The following is a 22414-nucleotide window of genomic DNA, read 5'->3' as shown; positions in this document are numbered from 1 at the left end:
GTCACTTCCGGCAGCCGGAGGCAGCAGAGGAAGCCGAGGGCCGGCCATCTTGGGTCCGTGAGGCTCCGAGGTGCCGGGGTGCGGCGGCGGCGGCAGCGGCGGCCAGCAGGGCGGAGGCTGAGGCATTAAGCTCGCTAGAGAGGGAGAAGCAGTCGGGCGCAGGCGCCTCCTCTGCAGCCCGCTCCATGGTCGGCGCCCACAGCCCGCGGCGGCCTGTCTTGCGCTCCACTTCCTTTACATCCTCCTCCGCCTCCTCTTTTTCAGGCGCCGCCGGCGGCGCTGTGTGGAGGCCCGCGAGCTGAAATTCGCGGCGCGACGGGCGGGAGTGGAGAAGGAGGCGAGGGGGCCCAGGATCGCGGGGCGCCCTGAGGCGAAGAGACGCCGGCGGGCCGAAGCGCAGCCTGCCGCCCGCAGGCTCGGCTCCGCCACTGCCGCCCTCCCGGGCTCCTCGCCTCGGCCGCCGAGGCAGGGAGAGAATGAGCCCCGGGACCCGCCGGGGGACGGCCCGGGCCAGGCCCGGGATCTAGACGGCCGTTGGGGGAAGGGAGCCGCCCTCCCCACGGCGCCTTTTCAGAACTGCCGTGGACTCGAGGACGCTGGTCGCCGGCCTTCTAGGGCTGTGCTGTTTTGTTTTCACCCTCGCATTGTGCAGAATTAAAGTGCAGTAAAATGTCCACTAGGACCCCATTGCCAACGGTGAATGAACGAGACACTGAAAACGTAAGTAACCTGGGCGTTGTAGTTGGCGGACCTTCGGGGTGGCATTCGTGCTCCTCGGGCAGTGCCTTGCAGTCAGGTGTTCCCCCCAGCCGAACGCTCTGGAAATAGAGGGCAGGCCGTAGTCACCCAAGAGGCAGCCAGGTCGGACCGTTTCCTCCAGAAGTCCGCCCTGTCCCGCTGTTCGCGGGCGGGTCTGCGAAGTATATCGATTATGCCGGCAGTCTAGTCGGTTAATAAAGCCCATGAGTTGCAGCGTTACGGATCGGTGCTTTGAGAGGCCGGGTTGCCGCGCAGTGGATTGTGCATGTGTGTGTGTCAGATCACTGCCGTGGTCAGTGCTTATTTTAACCGAACTCTGCTTTTAACTTGGTCAGGCAATTCTTGAGAGACTGTCACATTAATAACATATGTTACTGGTGCTGATTAAGAGTAATCGATTGGGTCAAGTGGGCTGTCTCGTTCTTTAAGATGGTCTGGAACTAAATTTAATCACAGTCACTAAGTGTCCACTGAGGGATCTTTGCGGTACCCTTAGGAATTCCAGAACACTAGCGCGCAGCCTTTATTAAGGCATAGTTTCTTTTCCATACAAATCTTTTTTGAAGGAGTTGGTTAAACATTTTGAAAAGCAGAAAAGCAGATGTATAGTGAAGCTCTGCTCTGCCACTCACTGCCTAGCTGAGGGACACCCGCTGGGGGCTTCGCTGTCCTCCTTCCTAAAAAGAGGTTGGCTTAGATGAGCTCTTAGGTCCCTTTCAGCGCTCACAGGCTATGGTTTTATAAAAGGAACCTTTGATTTTGTTCATGTGAAACTACAAAATGCCAGGAACAGCACTGCTAGAAAATGAGAACTTACAGTAGAAATTCCATTGAAGAAACGTTTGACTCTGTTCGTTTTCTGAACTCTCCTCTAACACTGAGTTCAAAAGTGTTTCAATCTAGTTGTTGCTTATATTCTGTAAAACATCTAGTAAATAACTTGTAAAGAAACTTCACTGGCCTTTCATTAAAAGTGTTATGAGGTAATTGCTGGCACGAAATGTCTTCTCTTAGGGAATGCTTCCTTGCTTTGAGTGTTTTCATGCTTTCAGTAATGTCCTGAGATGTTGTGGCCTAGTGGTGTTAATGCTTTCATTTTGATCTTCAGAAATGCCACTTGTTTGCTGGATAGCTGTTTGATAATTTAATCCGTAAACATAAACCATAGCCTAAAGCATCCCTGTAGCATATTAGTGTACAATATTTAATGCTCTTTAGCCCTAAGTAAGTAGAACAGTGATGTACCTTTCTCCACCTGAGATAGATTAGAAAATTATATAAAGAGTGAGTAATAGAAACTCTTAGACTAGGTGAGTCAGGGAACTAATTTTCTTATAGTCCTTTTAAAGAAACCTTATTTATTTATTTATTATTTATTTATGTAGAGACAGACCGAGACTGTCTCCCAGGCTGGAGTGCAGTGGTGCGATCTTGGCTCACTGCAGCCTCCACCTCCCAGGCTGAAGTGATTATCATGCCTCAGCCTCCCGAGCAGCTGGGATTACTGGCGTGCACCACCACGCCCAGCTAATTTTTGTATTTTTAGTAGAGACAGAGTTTCACCATGTTGGCCAGACTGGTCTAGAACTCCTGGCCTCCTGTGATCTGCCCGCCTCGGCCCCCCAAAGTGCTGAGATGACAGGCGTGAGCCAGTGTGCCCAACTGATTAGTTTTGATCATTGATCTCTCAGAGAAGCAAAACCTTACATTGAACCAGAGTAGGAACTCCATGCTTTCTAAATTGAAGCCAAAAACAGTCATAGCAGATTTGTGATAATGAAGGATTTCAAATGGGTCTTCTTTCTTTCTTTCTTTTTTGAGATGGAGTCTGGCTCTGTCTCCCAGGCTGGAGTGCCGTGGCATGATCTCAGCTCACTGCAACCTCCGCCTCCCAGGTTCAAGTGATTCTCCTGTCTCAGCCTCCTGAGTAGCCAGGCATGTGCCACCACTCCTGGCTAATTTTGTATTTTTAGTAGAGACAGGGTTTCTCCATGTTGGTCATGCTGGTCTTGAACTCCCAACTTCAGGTGATCCTCCCGCCTTGGCCTCCCAAAGTGCTGGGATTGCAGGCATGAGCCACCATGCCTGGCCATGTAGTGTATTTAAAATGAATTTTTGACTTTTTTTAAAAATCAAGTTTATCACACATTGTTGCATTAATTTACCATGCCCAGTTACATTTTTAACTCTTGTATTGGCATGTTCTGGAAGGAGCTGTGTAGCTTTCACAGTGTGGAGCCCTTGTGTCAGTGTTACAACTCAGGTATAGACCATATTAATTACCTACATTACTGCACTGCTAAGTATTATTAGACTTCCTGCCAATTGAGTGGTGAATGTACAAGAATGAATGGGAGCTCTCATTCTGTTGAGAACCTTTTTTCTTAAAGTTAGGTTTGTTGAGATGTAATGTTCATCTGTTTTAAGTATACAGTTTGGTGAATTTTGACAAGCGTATAGTTATGTAACCACTATCACAATCAAGACATAGAACACTTCCATCGCCAGAAAGGTCCCTTATGGCCCTTTATAGTCAGTGCCCTCTCCCTTTCTCAGCCACTGGGTAACCACTGATCTGCTTTCTGTCCCTGTAGTTTTGCCTTTTCTAGGATGCTATGTAAATGGAGTCACAGAGTAAATAATCTTTTGTGTCTTTTTTTCACTTACAGTAGTGCTTTTGAGATTTATTTGAATGTGTATCAGTAGTTCATTCCTTTTTATTGCTGTGTAAGTATTTCCTTCTTTGGCTGTGCCACAATTTTTTTTAATCCACTCACCAGTGATGGACATTTTTGGCTATTGTGACTAGAACAGTTTTGTTTTAGTATTCTGTAAAAATATTTTTATTGTGCTTATCCCAGGAATCTTATTTAAATTTTAAATAATTGTATATAACTGTGATAAGAATGTCATTTATTAGATCAAGACTAAGAAAAGGCCGGCCGGGTGTGGTGGCTCATGCCTGTAATCCCAGCACTTTTGAGAGGCTGAGGCTGGTGGATCACGAGGTCAGGAGATCGAGACCATCCTGGCTAACATGGTGAAACCCCGTCTCTACTAAAAATATGAAAAATTAGCCCGGCGTGGTAGCAGGCACCTGTAGTCCCAGCTACTCGGGAGGCCGAGGCAGGAGAATGGCATGAACCTGGGAGGCAGAGCTTGCAGTGAGCCGAGATCGGGCCACTGCATTCCAGCCTGGGCGACAGAGCAAGACTCTGTCTCAAAAAAAAAAAAAAAAAAAAAAAAAAATTTAGCCGGGTGCGGTGGTGCATGCCTGTAATCCCAGCTACTCAGGAGGCTGAGGTGGGAGAATCACTTGAACACAAGAGGCGAAGGTTGCAGTGAGCCGATATCATGCCACTGCACTGCAGCATGGGTGACAGAGTAAGACTCTGTCTCCAAAAAAAAAAAGCAGACAATTTGCAGCATAAATATTATCTTCATCCTTGTACACTAATTTGTTTTTGTTTGATTTCCATATATTAATGTCCACCCTTAGTGAATGGATATATAAAAGTTTACTGTTGGCCAGGTGCAGTGGCTCATGCCTGTAATCCCAGCACTTTGGGAGGCCAAGGCAGGTGGATCACCTGAGGTCAGGAGTTCGAGACCAGCCTGACCAAGATGGCAAAACCCTGTCTCTACTAAAAATACAAAAATTAGCCGGGCGCGTTGGTGGGCGCCTGTAATCCCAACTACTTGGGAGGCTGAGGCAGGAGAATCGCTTGAACCCTGGAGACGGAGCTTGCAGTGAGCTGAGATCAAGCCATTGCACTCCAGCCTGGGCGACACAGGGAGACTCCGTCTCAAAAAAAAAAAAAAAAAAAAAAGGCCAGGCGCGGTGGCTCATGCCTGTAATCCCAGCACTCTGGGAGGCCAAGGCGGGCAGATAACGAGGTCAGGAGATCGAGACCATCCTGGCTAACACGGTGAAACCCTGTGTCTACTAAAAATATAAAAAATTAGCCGGGCATGGTGGTGGGCGCCTGTAGTCCCAGCTACTTGGGAGGCTGAGGCAGGAGAATGGCGTGAACCCGGGAGGCGGAGCTTGCAGTGAGCCGAGATTGTGCCACTGCACTCTGGCCTGGGCGACACAGTGAGACTCCATCTCAAAAAAAAAAGTTCACTGTTGCCATATCATGTTATAGCTCAAAAGAACTACTCAGTCTGATCCAGTGAGGTTGCTGAGACTCAGAGAGGTGACAAAGTCTGCTAGTAATGACAGGAGACACTAACTATTTAGTAGCAAAGCCTCTACTGGGCCTCAGATCTCTAGCTTAGGCTCCACAACGAGATGTAGTTGTACCTGTACATAGAGTATTTCTAAAACTTTATTTTTAAGCTTGTAGATCAGGGGTGTCCAATCTTTTGGCGTCCCTGGGCCACATAGGAAGAAGAATTGTCTTGGCCCACAGATAAAATACACTAACAATAGCTGATAAGCTTAAAAAAAAACTTCAAAAAAGTCTCACGGTGTTTTAACAAACTATGAATTTGTGTTGAGTCACTTTCAAAGCTGTGCTGGGCTGCATGCAGCCCTTGGGCTGTGGGTTGGACAAGCTTGCTGCAGATTTTATTTTTATTTTGAGACAGTATCTCACTCTGTCACCCAAGCTGGAGTGCAGTGGAGCAATCACAGCTTGCTGTAGCCTTGACCTCTTGGGCTCAAGCAATCCTTCCGACTCAGCCTCCTGAGTAGCTGGGACTACAGGCGTGCCCCACCACATGCATGGCTAATTTTTAATTTTTTCATAGAGATGGGATCTCCCTATATTGCCCAAGGTGGTCTCTAACTCCTGGGCTCAAGCAGTCCTCCTGTCCCAGCCTCCCAGAGCACTGGAATTACAGGTGTGAGCCACCACACTCAGTCAAAACTATTTTTAAAAATATTTTATTATAGGAAAATTAAAAAAATAGAATGTTATTTATCAATGCTTCTCAGCCACAGGGTGATTTTGCCCTCTAGTGGACATTTGACAATGTCTAAAGACATTTTTGGTTATCACAACTGGAGAAAGGGTTGGCTGACCAGGAATGCTACTAAACATTTTACAGTACATAGGACAGCCTTCCACAGCAAAGAATTACCCGGCCTAAAATGTCAGTAGTGCCAGGGTTGAGAAACCCTGGTATGTACTTAGCCCCCACGTACTCAACAGCGCAGCTCAGTGGCCAATCTTATTTATAAATGAAGAAGCAAATGCAGTATCATTCCCTCTCTAAAGCTTTTAGAAGAGATAAAGCCTGTTTTAAGAAAAATAAAAGCAATACCTTTATCATATTTTCTTAATCTCAAATATGCAGTATTTAAATTTTCTGACATTTCTAATTTTTAAACTGTTCAAATTAGAATCCAGCTTGAATTCATACATTATAGTTGGCTGATATGTCAAATATGCTTTTTTTTTTTTTTTTTTAAATTGAGACGGAGTCTTGCTCTGTCACCCAGTTTGGAGTGCAATGGTGCATTCTCGGCTCACTGCCAACCTCTGCCGCCCGGGTTCAAGCGATTCTCGTGCACAGCCTCCTGAGTAGCTGGGATTACAGGCACCCACCACCATGCCTGGCTTTTTTTTTTTTTTTTTTTTTTTTTTTTTTTTTTTTTTTTTTTTTTTGAGACGGAGTCTTGCTCTGTGCCCCAGGCTGGAGTGCAGTGGCGCGATCTCGGCTCACTGCAAGCTCCGCCTCCCGGGTTCACGCCATTCTCCTGCCTCAGCCTCCCGAGTAGCTGGGACTACAGGCGCCCGCCAACACACCCGGCTAATTTTTTTTTTGTATTTTTAGTAGAGACGGGGTTTCACTGTGTTAGCCAGGATGGTCTCGATCTCCTGACCTCGTGATCCGCCCGCCTCGGCCTCCCAAAGTGCTGGGATTACAGGCTTGAGCCACCGCGCCCGGCCTTTTTTTTTTTTTTTTTTTTTGTATTTTTAGTAGAGATGGGGTTTCGCCATGTTGGCCAGGCTGTTCTCAAACTCCTGACCTCAGGTGATCCGCCCGCCTTGGCTTCCCAAAGTGCTGGGATTACAGGCGTGAGCCACTGTACCCGGTCAAAGTATGCTTTTTAAAGGCAACCAAACAGTTTGCATTTCAGTTTATGTTCCATAGTTATATGGAGCCACGGATAAATCCTTTTTCTATACTGGCAAAATTAGAAACATATTTTTCACCTTAATTTCAAAGGATATGACACTTTGTAAGCCTGGTAACGTTATTGGCCAAAGTACCAGAGGCCCAGGGCTTTCCCAGTTAAGTTATTTAACAGTTACTGATATGTGTACTGATTATTAGTTAATGCAAATAGTCCCCCAAATTTCTGACCTATGTGAAACTGATGATGCTGTTGTCTAGTCAGCCATAGGTTATGTGGACTGAATTAACCTGTTCAGCAAGTGTGAATGCCTACCGTGTGTATGATACTGTGCTAGGTGCTGTAGAGGCCATATACCTGGGACACATAGCATTCCTGCTCTTTAGGATTTCCTGCTCCTTGCGGGACAAAGCAGCCTGAGCTTTATGAAACTAGTCTGTAACTCAAACTTAAGCAAATACTAGAATCACCTGAAGGGCTTTAGAACTGTGATCACTGGGCCCTACCCCCCAGACCTTGATTTTACCCGTAGAATTGGAATTTCTAACAAGTTGCCAGGTGATGTTGATGCTCCAGGTCCGGGGACCACTCTCAAGAATCACTATAGCAAGAATTTCTGATGTTTATTTATTAAGAAAAAAAAAAATCACTGCCTCAGTGTTCAGTGAAGGCTTGCTAACTAAACTATACTCCTTTTAGATTGTACTGTGACTATCAAAGGAAGATTTCCAGACCATTTAGTTGAGTTTTCAGGTTCCATGAGTTTAAAAAAAACTTTATTAAAAATTGTGGTTGTGGAAAATAACAATAGTTGCCATTTGGTGATCACTTAACTGTATACCAGCTAGCAATACTTTGTAGAGTATCTCATTTAAAATATGTAATGTGGTTTTATTTAATCAGCTTTTTTTTTTTTTTTTTTTTTAATTTCCTGAGACGGAGTCTTGCACTGTTGCCTGGGCTGGAGTGCAGTGGCACGATCTCGCTCGCTGCAACCTCCGCCTCCCGGGTTCAAGTGATTCTCCTGCCTCCGCCTTCCAAGTAGCTAGGATTACAGGCGGCCGCCACCACGCCCAGCTAATTTTTAAATTTTATTTTATTTTTTGAGATGGAGTTTCACTCTTGTTGCCCAGGCTGGAGTGCAGTGGCATGATCTCGGCTCACTGCCACCTCTGCCTCCGGGATTCAAGCAATTCTCCTGCCTCAGCCTCCCGAGTAGATGGGATTACAGGTGCCTGTTACCATGCCCAGCTAATTTTTTTTTGTATTTTCGGTAGAGACGGGGTTTTGCCGTGTTGGCAGGCTGATCTCAAACTGCTGACCTCATGATCCTCCCTCTTCCCTCCTTGGCCTCCCAAAGTGCTGGGATTACAGGTGTGAGCCACTGTGCCCCCGGCTTAATCAGCTTTTTAACTTCTAAGCACAACCTTTTGAATCAAGCTGTTTGGGCCTTATCAGAAAAAAGTTGGCCTTTAGTTTCAGCTACTCAGGAGGCTAAGGCCAGAGGATCACTTGAGTTCACCTGGACAACATGGTGAAACTATGTATCTTAAGAAAGAAAAGTTGATCTCTGAAGAATTCATGAAAATATTTAGTCAGTTTTCAGGGAAAGAGCTTATAGACTTCAATTTGAGCATCCTTATCTTGTGTATGTAAACTAGGTAAAGGTTGAAATTTGCGGTAAGCAGAATTTTGGTCATTTAAGTTATGTAGCTCATGATATATACATTGTAACTATTTAGACTTACATGGTGCATGATTTACATTGTAATTACGTAGAGGCTTATACAGTCTAATAAAAATTAATATTAACTATTTGATTGCAAAGAGGATTGTTCTGCATTTTATTACTTTTTTTTTTTTTTGGAGACAGAGTTTCACTCTTGTTGCCAGGCTGCAGTGCAATCTCGTGACTTTGGCTCACTGCAACCTCCGCCTCCCAACCTAAGTAGCTGGGATTACAGGCACGCACCACCATGCCCAGCTAATTTTTTGTATTTTTAGTAGGGATGGGGTTTCACCATGTTGGCCAGGCTGGTCTCGAACTCCTCACCTTGGGTGATCCGCCTGCCTTGGCCTCCCAAAGTGCTGGGATTACAGGCTTGAGCCACTGTGCTCAGCCTGCATTTTATTATTCTAAGATATAGCCAACTTTTATGCCTGGAATTTGTTCCTGGGCTGGAACAAATTCCTAGTAAGAGTCAGGGAATATTCCGTGACTTGTGGCTTTGGTTAAAAGAGAAAAAGGAGTCAGGGAATGCAGTACCCTCTGATCACCACTGGGAGGACTAAAGCAGAAAATTCATTTGTCTCATATCCATTTTAAAATTTCAAATAAACATGAAGGAGAAAATAAATCTCTTACCTGGGAAGCTTCAGTGTCCTGTCTCACACAAGAAGTTAAAGGTTGTGCTTGGAGTTGGTCTGCAAAAGTAGTAAGGAATTTGTACTGACCCATCTGTGCCTGCTTGTACAGAACAATTGGAAGGGCAGAAGTTGGCTTTGAAAGAAAAGGCCTTTTTTTTGGAAATGGGAGGGGCATCCAACTTTATCTTCAGCCGAGACACTACACTCTAGCCACTCAAGCTGCTCAACTATGGTTAGTCTTGTGTACTTCTGTGTGCACTAGATAAGACATTGTTTCTGTGGGTTATGTGGGCCCTGAAGTTCAGTGTTGAAGCTCAAACAAAGCAGGTGTTTTTTCTGTATTTCTTGTTGATAGGCAGTTGCTTTTTGTTGGACCTAAATATTGTGGGGTTTGTGTGTGGACATTTGACACAAAAATCTGTATTGGTAGAATTTAATATAAAATCAGAGAAGTTGAATTTACAGGTTTTGTTTATAGAATTTTACATAACTCTAGTGTTTTTTCTTTTTTTGTGATGGAGTCTTGCTCTGTTGCCCAGGCTGGAGTGCAGTGGCATGATGTTGGCTCACTGCAACCTCTGCCTCCTGGGTTCCAGCAATTCTCCTGCCTCAGCCTCCCGAGTAGCTGGGATTACAGGCACCCGCCACCACGCCTGGCTGATTTTTGTATTTTTAGTAGAGACGGGGTTTCACCATGGTCAGGCTGGTCTTGAACTCCTGACCTCAAGTGATCCACCCTCCTCGGCCTCCCAGAGTGCTAGGATTATAGGCATGAGCCACAGCGCCTGGCCACAATCTTACACTACTTTCCTGAAGGGATGTGTGATGGAAAGAGTCTGAGCTTGAAAGTGGAAGACAAAAATGAGAGCCTAAGACTGATTGAGATAAAGATTCTGAAAAGGTAGAATGGACCTCATAAGATATGGAGCAAAAAAGAGGGAACAAAATATAAAAGGAGAAATTAGAATTTAGAGTTATAGACTGGAATTTGAAACTAGTCTTGAGATTTAAGTAACTGTGGACAAATTCACTTGTCTATGCCTCATGGTTTTTTGTTTTTTTTTTTTAATCAAAAGAGAATAACATCATCTCAAGTTGTGTCTTGGTTTTTTTGTTTGTTTACTTAGAATTTTATGACTTCACTTTCTCAATTTCCTCTGTGGCCAGATTTATCAGGCATTCAGTCACTTTCATCTCTGTCAGGCTGACCTTGTGTTCTGTCTGTTCTGCGTAGTTGTCATCCTGAGATCTCCCTTCACCCATATCCTAGGGATTCCCTTTGCCTTTCCCGTTCGATCCTATTTTCTTCCCCTTGGTTCACTCCCAGGTTTCATTGCAGCAGTTCCTCCAGTGATTTTCTGAGAAAGTTGCTCGGAGGTAAATTTTTAAAATCCTTTCATATCTGCAAACATCTTTATTCTGTTCTCATACTTGATTGATATTTTGGCTGCATATAGAATTCTAGACTGAATGCCCTTTTTCCTCAGAATTTTGTTTTTTGTCTTATATAGCATCTGACACTCCAATTTGGAGAGAGAGAGAATGCTATTTTGAGTCTTGCTTATTTTTCTGTGTTTATTTAAGGCTGATTGGAAGTTTTGTGCATTTGGATGGATCTTGAATACAACAGTGGGGCACACTGTTATTTCTTTGTGGTGCTCTTGATACCAGTATATTTTGTCTTATCACTTGGCTTGGGCAAGCACAGAATGCCCATGTTCCAGGGAGCTGAGTCGGGAGAGGGCAGAAGGAAAGGTCTGTGGCTTTCTGCTTTCTCTCCTTGTTTTCAGTGTCCCTGCCCTCAGTTGTGCCCTGTGTCCCCAAGCCCAGAGACTTTCCATTTTGCCCTTTCTAAAGAACCTTCAGTTTTTTGCCAGAGTGGGAGAGGAGACCCAGGGGGTCTGTTATTTAACAGACTGACAGATCTTCTTGTTCCAGGCTTACTTCAGTCACACTTCTAGAGGTACTTGCACCACCAGTTCCTGAACCTTTTGAGGGTTCTGTAATACAAATTAGGATTTTCCGATATCTCCATAGCTGACTTAGGATTAATTTTCTTATATATGTTAAGTCATTTTCCTTCTTTTTTTAGTTTCTGAAAGTATATCTGTCATCACTTCTGTTTTCTTTGTCTTGTGGCTTTTTTCCTTATGCCTTATATTTTTTTCCTTTACTTTCATATTAATGGAGTTTGGAGAGGGCGGGGAGGTAAATACAGCCATGATTTATAACCAGACTTGGATTAGATAGTTACATATGTCAATACATGTCTTTAAAATTTAGCTAGTACTTGTTATTATAAATAACAAACTAAGATTGATAGGCGTCTTGAAAAATTGGCGGTAAATTTGGCTAATGGTGGGTTGTTGTAGTAGAGTAGCATTTCCCCTTTTCACCCAAGCCTTCTTACCTCTTGGATGGTGCCTGGCCTGAGATGTCCCTCATCTCTCATAAGAACTCTCCTACTTGCCCTTTGAGGACTCCATCCCTTCACATCTTGGGATACCTTTTTTCCTTCATCTCACCCAAATGTGATGTCCTTTGGATGCCTAGAGCTGCATTATCCAGCACAGTAGTAACTAGCCACATGTGGGGCTACCAAGCACTTGAAACGTGGTTAGTTTGAATTTACGTGTTCCGTAAGTATAAAAGATAAACCAGACTTCAAAGACAGTATTTCAAAAATAGGATATAAAGCCTTTTTATATTATGCATTGAAATATTGAGTTAAATAAAATGGTATTTAAATTAATTTAATATATTAAATGTTTCTTTTTACATTTTTTAATGGAGCTACTAGAAAATTGAAAATTACGTATGTATGTCACATTATACACCTATTGGACAGCATTAGAGTATTCACTCTGATTTTCTCATTGGGCAGGAATTGCCCCTTGTTTCAGTTGCTATTCCCCCGTTAGCACCCCGTGTATATCATGAGTGCCTTGAAGGTTTGACACCACACTTTTCTATTTCTTTTATTCCCTGCTAATGCCTACCATATAGTTGACTAGCCGAACGTTACTGAATAAACTTTTTTTTTTTGTTTTTTTTTTTGAGATGGAGTCTCGCTCTGTCACCCAGACTGGAATGCAGTGGCGCGATCTCGGCTCACAGCAACCTCTGCCTCCCAGGTTCAAGCGATTCTCCTGCCTCAGCCTTCTGAGTAGCTGGGACTACAGGCACCCGCCACCATGCCTGGCTAATTTTTTTATTTTTAGTAGAGACGGAGTTTCACCATATTGGCCAGGCTGGTCTCGAACTCCTGACCTTGTGATCCTCCTGCCTCGGCCTCCTAAAGTGCTGGGATTACAGGCGTGAGCTACCGCACCTGGCCTGAATCAACATTTTTTTAGCCACAACTTGTACCTTACAAGTTTTTTATTCTAAGGATTAGACAAGTAAATTATTTTTCACCATATTACATTAGTTCACCTACTATACCAGTAACAATTATTTTATTCAAAAGTGAAACAGATTTTACTGTATTTATGGGACAATAACAGTTCCCCCTTCCTATTCATATTCTTAGATGCTTTCTCATAAATTCAGCTGTGAAGAGTCACATTATCTTTGATCCATGTGAGACTATCTTCTTATCTGTTCCTGTTAATCTCCATATGTCATTGCTTACCCTCCATCCCGCGTTACTGTTTTAATGTGTTTAGTATGTGTATGTGTTCTTACATAGTTTATTTTGGTATGTTTGGTACTTTATGTAAATATTACATATGTCTCATCTGTGCACTTAATATATTGCATCTAATTGCTGAATAGCAGTGAGATGTATGCATCTACCACATTTTACCAGTCTGCTCGCCAGAGGTGCACATGTTAATTTTCTGCAACTCTGTCACCACAAAAAAAATGCTTCAGCATTTTCATGCATGTCCCCTTATGGAGCAATGTAAGAGTTTCTTTGGGATATATAGCTTGGAATGGACTTGCTGGGTCACAGGAAATGTGAGATTGTTCTTCTAGATGGCTGCTTCCATCAATAGTGCACCACAGTTTTTGTATTCCCGTTTCTCTGCCAACATTTCAGAGCTTTCTAACTTTTCCCTGTCTAACAGGTCTAATGTGATACTACATTGTGGTTTTAACTTGTATTTCTCTATGATTTTTAGAATCTCTTTGTACATTCCTTGGCTTTGGGTGCATTCTTGTTTTTTTGGGGGGTTGGTGATTTTTATCAAATCAAGGACAGACATCCCATTCTAATCCTAGTTTGCTATAGGAATTTTGTGGGGGCTTTTTGGTAGAGACAGGGTCTTGGCTATGTTTGCCCAGGTGGGTCTCAAACTTCCAGGTTTAAGCAAGCCTCTTGCCTCAGCCTCTGAAGGTGCTGGGATTACAAGCATGAGTCACCATGCCTGGCCAAGAGTTTTTAAATTATAAATTGTTCAATCTTATAAAATCCTTTTTCTGTGTTGAATGAAATAATTGCCTAGCTGCTTTCAAAAGTGAAACGTGACTTTGTGAATATCTCTAAAGTACAAAATTCTTGGAGGGCAGCCATTTATTGTCACAACTTGGCTTTGTAATTTGTTTCTGTTTTTGTTTTTTAACATTTGGAAACTGTACCTATGTGTTAAGTAGGTGGCTTGTGATTTAAGGAATAGAACGCATGTAAGGGCACACTTCTTGTGTTTTACAGAAGGGACCAAGTTCTGTTCCGGAAGATTTGAAGCATAGTGTAAAGTTGTTGCTGTTTTAAACTTGTAAACCTGATTTCTTCTCATGTGGGGGGTACTTAAGTAGGCCTCTCAGATTTCAGGTTGGTTCTCTGCCTGGTAGATACAAGGGCAAAACTATTCTGGACCCATATTGATGTTAAAAAAATTTTTTACGGACTTCCTGCTGGCAAGGATTTTTTTTAAAAGATTTTTTAAATGTGTCTAAGAAATGTTTTAATTTGTCTTCTGATTATACAGTGATTTACAATCCATGGTTCTATGTGGGCAAAATTAAGAACTAATATGTAAAACAAAATGGAGCACATTCCCATTTTTCTTATTGCATTGCATTGATATGGCCCCTATGTCAATAGTGCTTTGGCTGAACGTCACAAAGACCTAACACAGTGCCCTAAACAAATGGGGGTTTGTTTTTCTCCAAAAAGAAATTTGGAGGTATGCAGCGTCTAGCTTTGGATCAGCAGTTCAGTAATATTGGAGTTAGTGGTATTTTAAAGTAGTTTTGTCTTTTCTGTCATGTTTGAGACCCTGTAGCTACAGGATAACGTTTTACAGCTACAGCTACATGGTTGCATCCAAGGAAGGAGGAAGGAACTGTACTGGCAACTCTGTCCTTAACCCCCTACCCTCCTTTTTTTTTTTTTTTTTTTGAGATGAAGTTTCTGTCACTCAGGCTGGAGTGCAGTGGCAGGATCTCAGCTCACTGCAACCGTCGCCTCCCTTGTTCAAGCGATTCTCATGCCTCAGCCTCCTGAATAGCTGGGATTACAGGCATGTGCCACCATACCTGGCTAATTTTTGTACTTTTAGTAGAGATGGTGTTTCACCATGTTGGCCAGGCAGGTCTCGAACTCCTGACCTCAGGTGATCTGCCAGCCTTGGCCTCCCAAAGTGCTGGGATTACAGGTGTGAGCCAGTGCCTGGCCTCCCCTTTTATGATAAACAAAGGCATTACCAACCCCTACCCCCTACTACATTGCCACCTAGTAGACTTTAACTAATGAGAACTGGCCAGAACTAAGCCAGATGGCTATCTCTAGCTGCAGAGATGTTTGGGAAAACAAGTATTTGGCCAATGTGGTCTCCCTAAACACATGTTCAACTTCTTGAAGAAGGAAATCTCGTGTCTTTGGCTGTATTCAGCATTATTTTCAGTAGCAGTGTACATATTCTAGTTTTCATGGTGGATGAAGTGGTACCAGCTCAGTTCCACAGGAGGGAGAAGAATCAGGACTCATTTAATCCGTAAGAATTAAACTCAGCAGCTTTTGAGTACCCATTATGTGCATAGTCTGCCACGAAATATTATAAAGTAGCCCAGGCATGGTGGCTTACACCTGTAATATCAGCACTTTGGGACAATAAGGCAGGAGGATTGCCTGAGGCCAGAGTTTGAGATCAGCCTGGGCAACATAGTGAGATCCTATCTCTACAAAAAATTGAAACATCAGCCATGTGTGGTGCACGCACCTGTAGTACCAGCTACTAAGGAGGCTGGGGTGGGATGACCCCTTGAGTCCAGGAGTTCGAGGCTGCAGTGAGGTATTATCGATCACACTACTGCACTCCAGCCTGGGCAACAGAATGAGACCCTGTCTCAGAAAAAGAAAAAAATGGTTATCAAAGAATTATATAACGTGTGTGTGTGTGTGTGTGTGTGTGTGTGTGTATGCAGGTTGTTTATTGGCTCCTTAGGAAGAAAAAAATATGTGTATGAAATATTTGATTAACAGTACAAGAATTCATAATTATTGGTTTAAATGTTTAATGTTGGTACTGAGTGCTGTGGTATAGAAATAGGGAACTTTTTCTTAGGGTCGGTGATGGATTCTTGGGAAAATAAAATGAAGGGCAAATGGAAGCAAAAGACAATTTAATTTGCTTCTGTTTTAAGGGAACTTTTTAAAAGTTAATTCTTAAATTTTTTAATTTAAGGACTTCGTCAGGAAACTTAGAATTAAATATATTGAGTTTAACCCTAACAAGCATCAGATCTTTCAGTCTGTTGTATGAAGAAATACAAGTTTCTTTCTGCTTTCTGTTATGATTGTTGATTTGCATGAGCGTGTTTTAGATTAGGCTGTGTTATGCCGTGGTAATACATACCACCAAAATCCTCATCATTTAACACAGTAAAAAAACTTTTGTTCACACAAAGTCTGCTTGAGGGCTCATTGGCTCCATGGAAACTGATCTCCATGTCCAGGCCAGTTTGGTCTTGTGGCCATCCATTTTAGGGCAGTGCTTAGGGTCAGGAGAGCAAAACACAGGGCTGGAGAGTTAAGCACAGGCAACTAAATGCTTCAGCATGGGAATGGCATTCATTTTCACTCACAAGACGTGTTCAACTTAGTCACATGGCTGTCTATGCCTAACCTCAACGGAAGGGAGTGCAGTCCTCCAGGAACTCAGATGTAAAAAAGCCAGTATTGTGGATATAGTATTGTCTACAAAAAAAAGTAGCATAATACGGTTAGATACAAGCAAAGTACTTTGGGATCCCAGTAAGAAGAAAGAAATTCTGATGAGATGCAGGGAGAGCCATAGAAGGGTTCATGAAGATGGTGACAGATGATACAAACTCAGTAGAATGGGCAGATTTTTCTTAGATTTGAAGAGAAGAAAGGACATTCAAACTAAGGGAACAACACTGACTGAGTCAGAGCTAGACTCAAAGCTAGAGTCTACTGGATGATGTCGTGGGAGAGGAAGAAGAGATGAGCGGGCCTTGAATTCGTTTAACATTCAGCAAAAATGTATTGCATGTCTACCATGTGCTAGGCACTGTTTCAGGTTTGGGGAATATCTGATAATGAACAAAACACAAAAAGCCTGTCCTCGTGAAGGTTACATGCTAGTGGATGAAGCGCTAAGGAGTTAGTATTTTATTATAAGCACATTGGTGGGTAAGCAAAGGTAGGAACACTGGATGCCTATGAATCTTAAGATTTTCCTGGCTGAGCATGGTGGCTCATGCCTGTAATCCCAGCACTTTGGGAGGCCGAGGTGGGTAGATCACTTAAGGTCAGGAGTTCGAGACCAGCCTGGCCAACATAGTGAAACCCTGTCTCTACTAAAAATACAAAAATTAGCTGGGTATGGTGGCACGCACCTGTAGTCCCAGCTACTCATGAGGCTGAGGCCGGAGAATTGCTTCAACCTGGGAGACGGAGGTTGCGGTGAGCTGAGATTGCGCCACTGCACTCCAGCTGACGGAGTGAGACTCCATCTCAAAAAACAAGATTTTTCTAATATTTCCATTTTACATTAAATAGAAGGCAGTTGGTTTGCATGAAAATTATTATTTCATCAATTTGACTGTCTCATTATAGAAAACACGTTGAAGTCAAATAAAACAGATTAATCTCTGAAGTTAAAATATGTTATTTGGGACGCAAGAATTGCAGTTTGGGGCACACAGACCACAGGGTGGTCTTCAGTATGTATGAAGAACAAAGTAAAGGATGGAGGTTTTATAAAGAGAAGTGTTACATATTTTGAAAGACAGGTCATTGGCACTAGTAAAGTTTTGGGGAGGTGGCAAGCCTTGATTGGTGAGTGACAGTGGTGGGTAATACTGGTCTTAGAGTCAACAACAAGTTGTTTCAGTAGCTGTTAGGTAAACTGGTTTCAGGTTACAATAGGCAGTTTCAGCAGCCAGGCTTACAGAGAATTATAATCCTGGAGCGATGTTATATCTCTCCCCCTCCCCTGGCCCCCACCCCATCCCCGCCCCTCAACTCTGATTTAGTTGAGTATGAATAGAATGACCCAATTAGTATGATCAGCTTTCACACATGAAGGTTGAATTTATGAAACATGTAAATTTGAAAATGCATGTTTACATTGCAAAAAGCTTTTTTAACAAAAATTTTGGCCAGTAGTATAATTTCAGTGAATATGTTTTCATTGCACAGATAGTAAAACCACTTGATACATACCTCATGGGGACATGGACTGCTTTATGCACTGCTTTTTCCCACACCTTAAATAGTGCCTGGTGTGTGTGCGTGTGTGTGTGTGTGTGTGTGTGTGTGTGTGTGTGTGTAGCTCACTCAGTAAATATTCAACGAATGAATGAAGAAATTCAGAAGATAAAAAAGAAATTTCCCTTATTTTTAACCTTCTGAACACTATAGTGGTTAGCATTTATATCATTTATTCAGCCATTCTAATATTTATTGAGTACCAGGTTTGTACCAACTGCTGTTCTAAGATATAAGGAATAATAAATTCCTGTTACTGTTTTCACGAAACTTAAATTCTGGTGTAATTAAAATCATGTAGAAATAAACATAAACATGATCACTCAGCTTCTTTTAAAACTAGACTGCAGTTGATATAATTTGCATTACAACAGCATGCATCTTGTGCACAACAAAATCTACCTGTTTTTGTATTAAAGCCTTAGTGTCAAAGCTTTATCATCATTTTACTCTTTTATCAACTGCATATTTATAAATGGTCTATTTCCCCAGAGTTCTAATATGGAAATCAGAATCATTTTTGTTAGAGGAACAATGTTTACAAGTTGCCTAGATTTGTAGCGAGGTCATAAAAAGCCTGTTTTATCTAAAATAGACATTTGCAATAAAAACAAATTGTTGTTGAGATGCCATATTATGTGATAACTGAGTAAAACAGACAAGAGCCTATCCCCAAACCTGGTATGTGAATGTGAAAATATTAGAGAAATAATGAAGAAGTAGATGGGAATTAATGAGGAAATTCTGAAAAGGACATCTTTTGAGAAATTCAGAGGTAGATGGTGCAAGTTTTAAAGCTTACTTTCACTTTAAAACACCTGAGTTTCATTTCCTTTGACTTGAGTGCATTACAAAGCAGTTTATTAGTTAAATTAGGCTTGTTTTGATGTATAGGTGTATAGAGAAAGACAGGACATTTTCCTGGACAAAAAGTTGGAAAAGAGAAACGTGTAAGGGGTGGAAAGTGGCTGTGAGTGCATGTGGAATGAGAAGCCTCCCTTGGGCCACAATGGGGAAAGGATTGGGACATCTAATCCTTTGAGTGTGTGGGAGCCAAGGGAGCAGTAGTAGCAGGATGCCTGCGCATACAGCCATGTGCACAGTGTGTACACAGAAGTGTAATTCTCGGGCCTGAATATTTCATCGGGTAGAGACATATTGAGTACTTTATTAAGTAAGCATACTGAGTACTTTATTCATCTATTCAACAAGGGCCATATATTAAGGGCCACACAGTCTAGCTGTTTCTGTAAAGCACATTGTTTTGAATTACTGTTAGCAGTATAGTGTAGAAGGAAATTGGGAATCCAGATTCTCTATGGATTTCCCCCTGAACAGTTATGTGGCTGTATCCTTATCTAGTGAATGGTGACATTAACTTTTCCCCTGCTGCACAGGCTGTAGTGAGGCTCAGGTGTGCAGGTGCACTTATTAACATATGGAAAAGTTAAGCACTGTATAACCGGAAGGTAGCCCTTTTACTCCTATTTTATATGACAGCCACGTATGCAAAATATCTGATTTCTTCGTGAACACTCAGTTGAACTTCAGCACTTGGTATTTTTCGTCTCAGAATTTTTATTTTCCTCAAATTTATATTATGTGGTTAAATTCCTTTGAAGTGCTAGATACTTTAAGATTAAAATTAAAGTAGGAATGTTTTTTCTTCAACTAGAAGCTCTTAGAACTTGGCAAGTACTCTGTGTTCTCTCATTTCCTTATCTTTGTGTATGCTGTATTGCAGCACACGTCACATGGAGATGGGCGTCAAGAAGTTACCTCTCGTACCAGCCGCTCAGGAGCTCGGTGTAGAAACTCTATAGCTTCCTGTGCAGATGAACAACCTCACATCGGAAACTACAGACTGTTGAAAACAATCGGCAAGGGGAATTTTGCAAAAGTAAAATTGGCAAGACACATCCTTACAGGCAGAGAGGTAAATACCAGTTATGTTTATTTCTGTTATGACAATTGCTCTGTTTATTTCCATGTAAGAGAAAAGAATATAGATATAAGCCTTATTTCTTTTTTTTAAGACGGAGTCTCGCTCTGTCACCCAGGCTGGAATGCAGTGGCGTGATCTCGGCTCACTGCACACTCTGCCTCCCGGGTTCACACCATTCTCCTGCCTCAGCCTCCCGAGTAGCTGGGACTACAGGTGCCCACCACCACACCCAGCTAATTTTTTGTAGAGATAGGGTTTCACCGTGTTAGCCAGGATGGTCTCAATCTCCTGACCTTGTGATCCACCCGTCTCGGCCTCCCAAAGTGCTGGGATTACAGGCGTGAGCCATAGCGCCCGGCCTTATTTGGCCTTATTTCTAAGCTAACTAAGCTTTTTATTTGTTTTATTTTAGGTTTTTTGTGTGTGTGTGTGTGAAATGGAGTCTCACTCTGTCACCTAGGCTGGAGTGCAGTGGCGCGATCTCAGCTCACTGCAACCTCCGCCTCCCAGGTTCAAGTGATTTTCTTGCCTCAGCCTCCTGAGTAGCTGGGATTACAGGCGCACACCACCACGCCAGGCTAATTGTTTTTGTGTGTGTATTTTTAGTAGAGACGGGGTTTCACCATGTTGGTCAGGCTGGTCTCGAACTCCTGACCTCGTGATCCGCCTGCCTTGGCCTCCCAAAGTGCTGAGATTACAGGCATGAGCCACCGCACCCAGCCTATTTTATTTTCAAGACAGGGCCTCGCCGTGTCACCCGGGCTGGAATGCAGTGGCGCAATCATGGCTCACTATAGCCTTGACCTCCTGGGGTCAGGCAGTTCTCCCACCTCAGCCTCCTGAGTAGCCGAGACTACAGGCATGCACTGCCACACCCAGCTAATGTTTAAAAAGTTTTTTTGTAGAGACAGGGTTCTCACCATGTTGCCCAGGCTGGTCTTGAACTCCTGAGTTCAAGCAGTCCTCCTGCCTCAACCTCCCAGAGTGTTGGGATTACAGGCATGAGCCACCATGCATCACTAATTAAGCTTTTTCTTTTTTTTCGGGGTGGGGGGGTCGGGGGTTGGGATGGAGTCTTGCCCTGTAGCCCAGGCCTGGAGTGCAGTGGTGTGGTCTTGGCTTTCTGCAACCTCCACCTCCCAGATTCAAGCATTTCTCTTGCCCTCAGCCTCCTGAGTAGCTGAGATTACAGGCACACACCACCACAACAGGCTAAATTTTTTTTTTTTTTTTTTTGTATTTTTAGTAGAGATGGGGTTTCACCATGTTGGTCAGGCTGGTTTCAAACTCCTGACCTCAGGTGATCCTCCCGCCTCAGCCTCCCAAAGTGCTGGGATTATAGGCATGAGCCACCACGCCCAGCCTAATTAAGCTTTCTCAAAAGAACGTGAAACATGTATTAGGTGTCTGGGAGTTTTTTGTTTTGTTTTTGTTTTTGTTTTTTTTTCTGAGGCAGAGTCTCACTCTGTCACCCAGGCTGGAGTGCAGTGGTGCAATCTGGGCTCACTGCAAGCTCCGCCTCCTGGGTTCACACCATTCTTCTGCCTCAGCCTCCCGAGTAGCTGGGACTACAGGCACCCGCCACCACACGCGGCTAATTTTTTGTATTTTTAGTAGAGACGGGGTTTCACCGTGTTAGCCAGGATGGTCTCAATCTCCTCATCTAGTGATCCGCCTGCCTCGGCCTCCCAAAGTGCTGGGATTACAGGCGTGAGCCACCGCGCCTGGCCCATCTGGAAGTTCTTTTGCTTTCCCATTACTTTAAATGTTGGAAATATCATAGAGGGTTGAAATAATCTTTACCTTTAAAAATAGGTAATGTTTTGTTCTTTTTCAGTAGCAAATGTCTGCTACCACAGTAAAAATTGTCTTTAACTTCAGGTATACACTTGTGTGTATGAGCTCATGCTACTTGCTAATCAGCAGTATTGTCAATATTTACAGATTTATCTTCAAGAAGTTTCTTAATCTCTCTACTTTTCTCATAGCGTATGTTTAATCGGTTATTGTGTAGGAAGGCACATACTTTCCTAACCTTTGTGAAATGGCTTTCTGCTCAGCCCCATTCCTATTAATCAAAAATACATGCATTAAAACCGCAAAACTAACTCCCTCCTATTGTTATACTCATATGGTACAGAGCCTGTTTTGCTTCTTTTTTTTTTTTTTTTTTTTTTTTTTTTTGAGACTTTGAGACGGAGTCTCTCTCTGTCGCCAGGCTGGAGTGCAGTGGCGTGATCTCAGCTCCCTGTAACCTCTGCCTCCTGGGTTCAAGTGATTCTCCTTCCTCAGCCTCCTGAGTAGCTGGGACTACAGGCGTGTGCCACCATGCCCAGCTAATTTTTGTATTTTTAGTAGAGATAGGGTTTCACCATGTTGGCCAGGATGGTCTCAATCTCTTGACCTGGTGATCTGCCTGCCTCAGCCTCCCAAAATGCTAGGATTACAGGTGTAAGCCAGCACGCCCAACCTTTGATGTAGTTTCTTGCATTTAGGTCTTTGCGCCTGCTTTTCCTTGTACCTGAAATACTCTTTACTATTCTGTTTAGGAAACATTTCTGAGAAGTAATCA

The 22414-nt window shown here is 43.0% G+C and overlaps 1 protein-coding gene across 11 annotated transcripts in view; it reads left to right on the top strand.

Annotated features, from left to right (window-relative positions):
* The window catches only part of MARK3 (microtubule affinity regulating kinase 3), a 119400-nt gene continuing 96986 nt past the window's right edge, over positions 1-22414 (top strand). For 7 of the 11 annotated variants that reach the window (XM_030803790.1, XM_030803787.1, XM_030803789.1 and 4 more), the window contains exons 1-2: positions 7-720; positions 19642-19833. In XM_030803790.1, coding sequence (XP_030659650.1) covers positions 670-720; positions 19642-19833 — 243 coding nt within the window. In that variant the 5' untranslated portion in view covers positions 7-669. Of the gene's footprint in view, positions 721-19641; positions 19834-22414 lie in introns of all 11 variants that reach the window. The other 4 variants (XM_003276185.4, XM_003276183.4, XM_003276186.4 and 1 more) reach the window with 2 other exon arrangements.

Source organism: Nomascus leucogenys, chromosome 22a, assembly GCF_006542625.1.
Source record: "Nomascus leucogenys isolate Asia chromosome 22a, Asia_NLE_v1, whole genome shotgun sequence".
Lineage (NCBI taxonomy): Eukaryota > Metazoa > Chordata > Mammalia > Primates > Hylobatidae > Nomascus > Nomascus leucogenys.
Note: the sequence above shows the minus strand (reverse complement) of the source record. Positions and strands in the feature narration are given on the sequence as shown.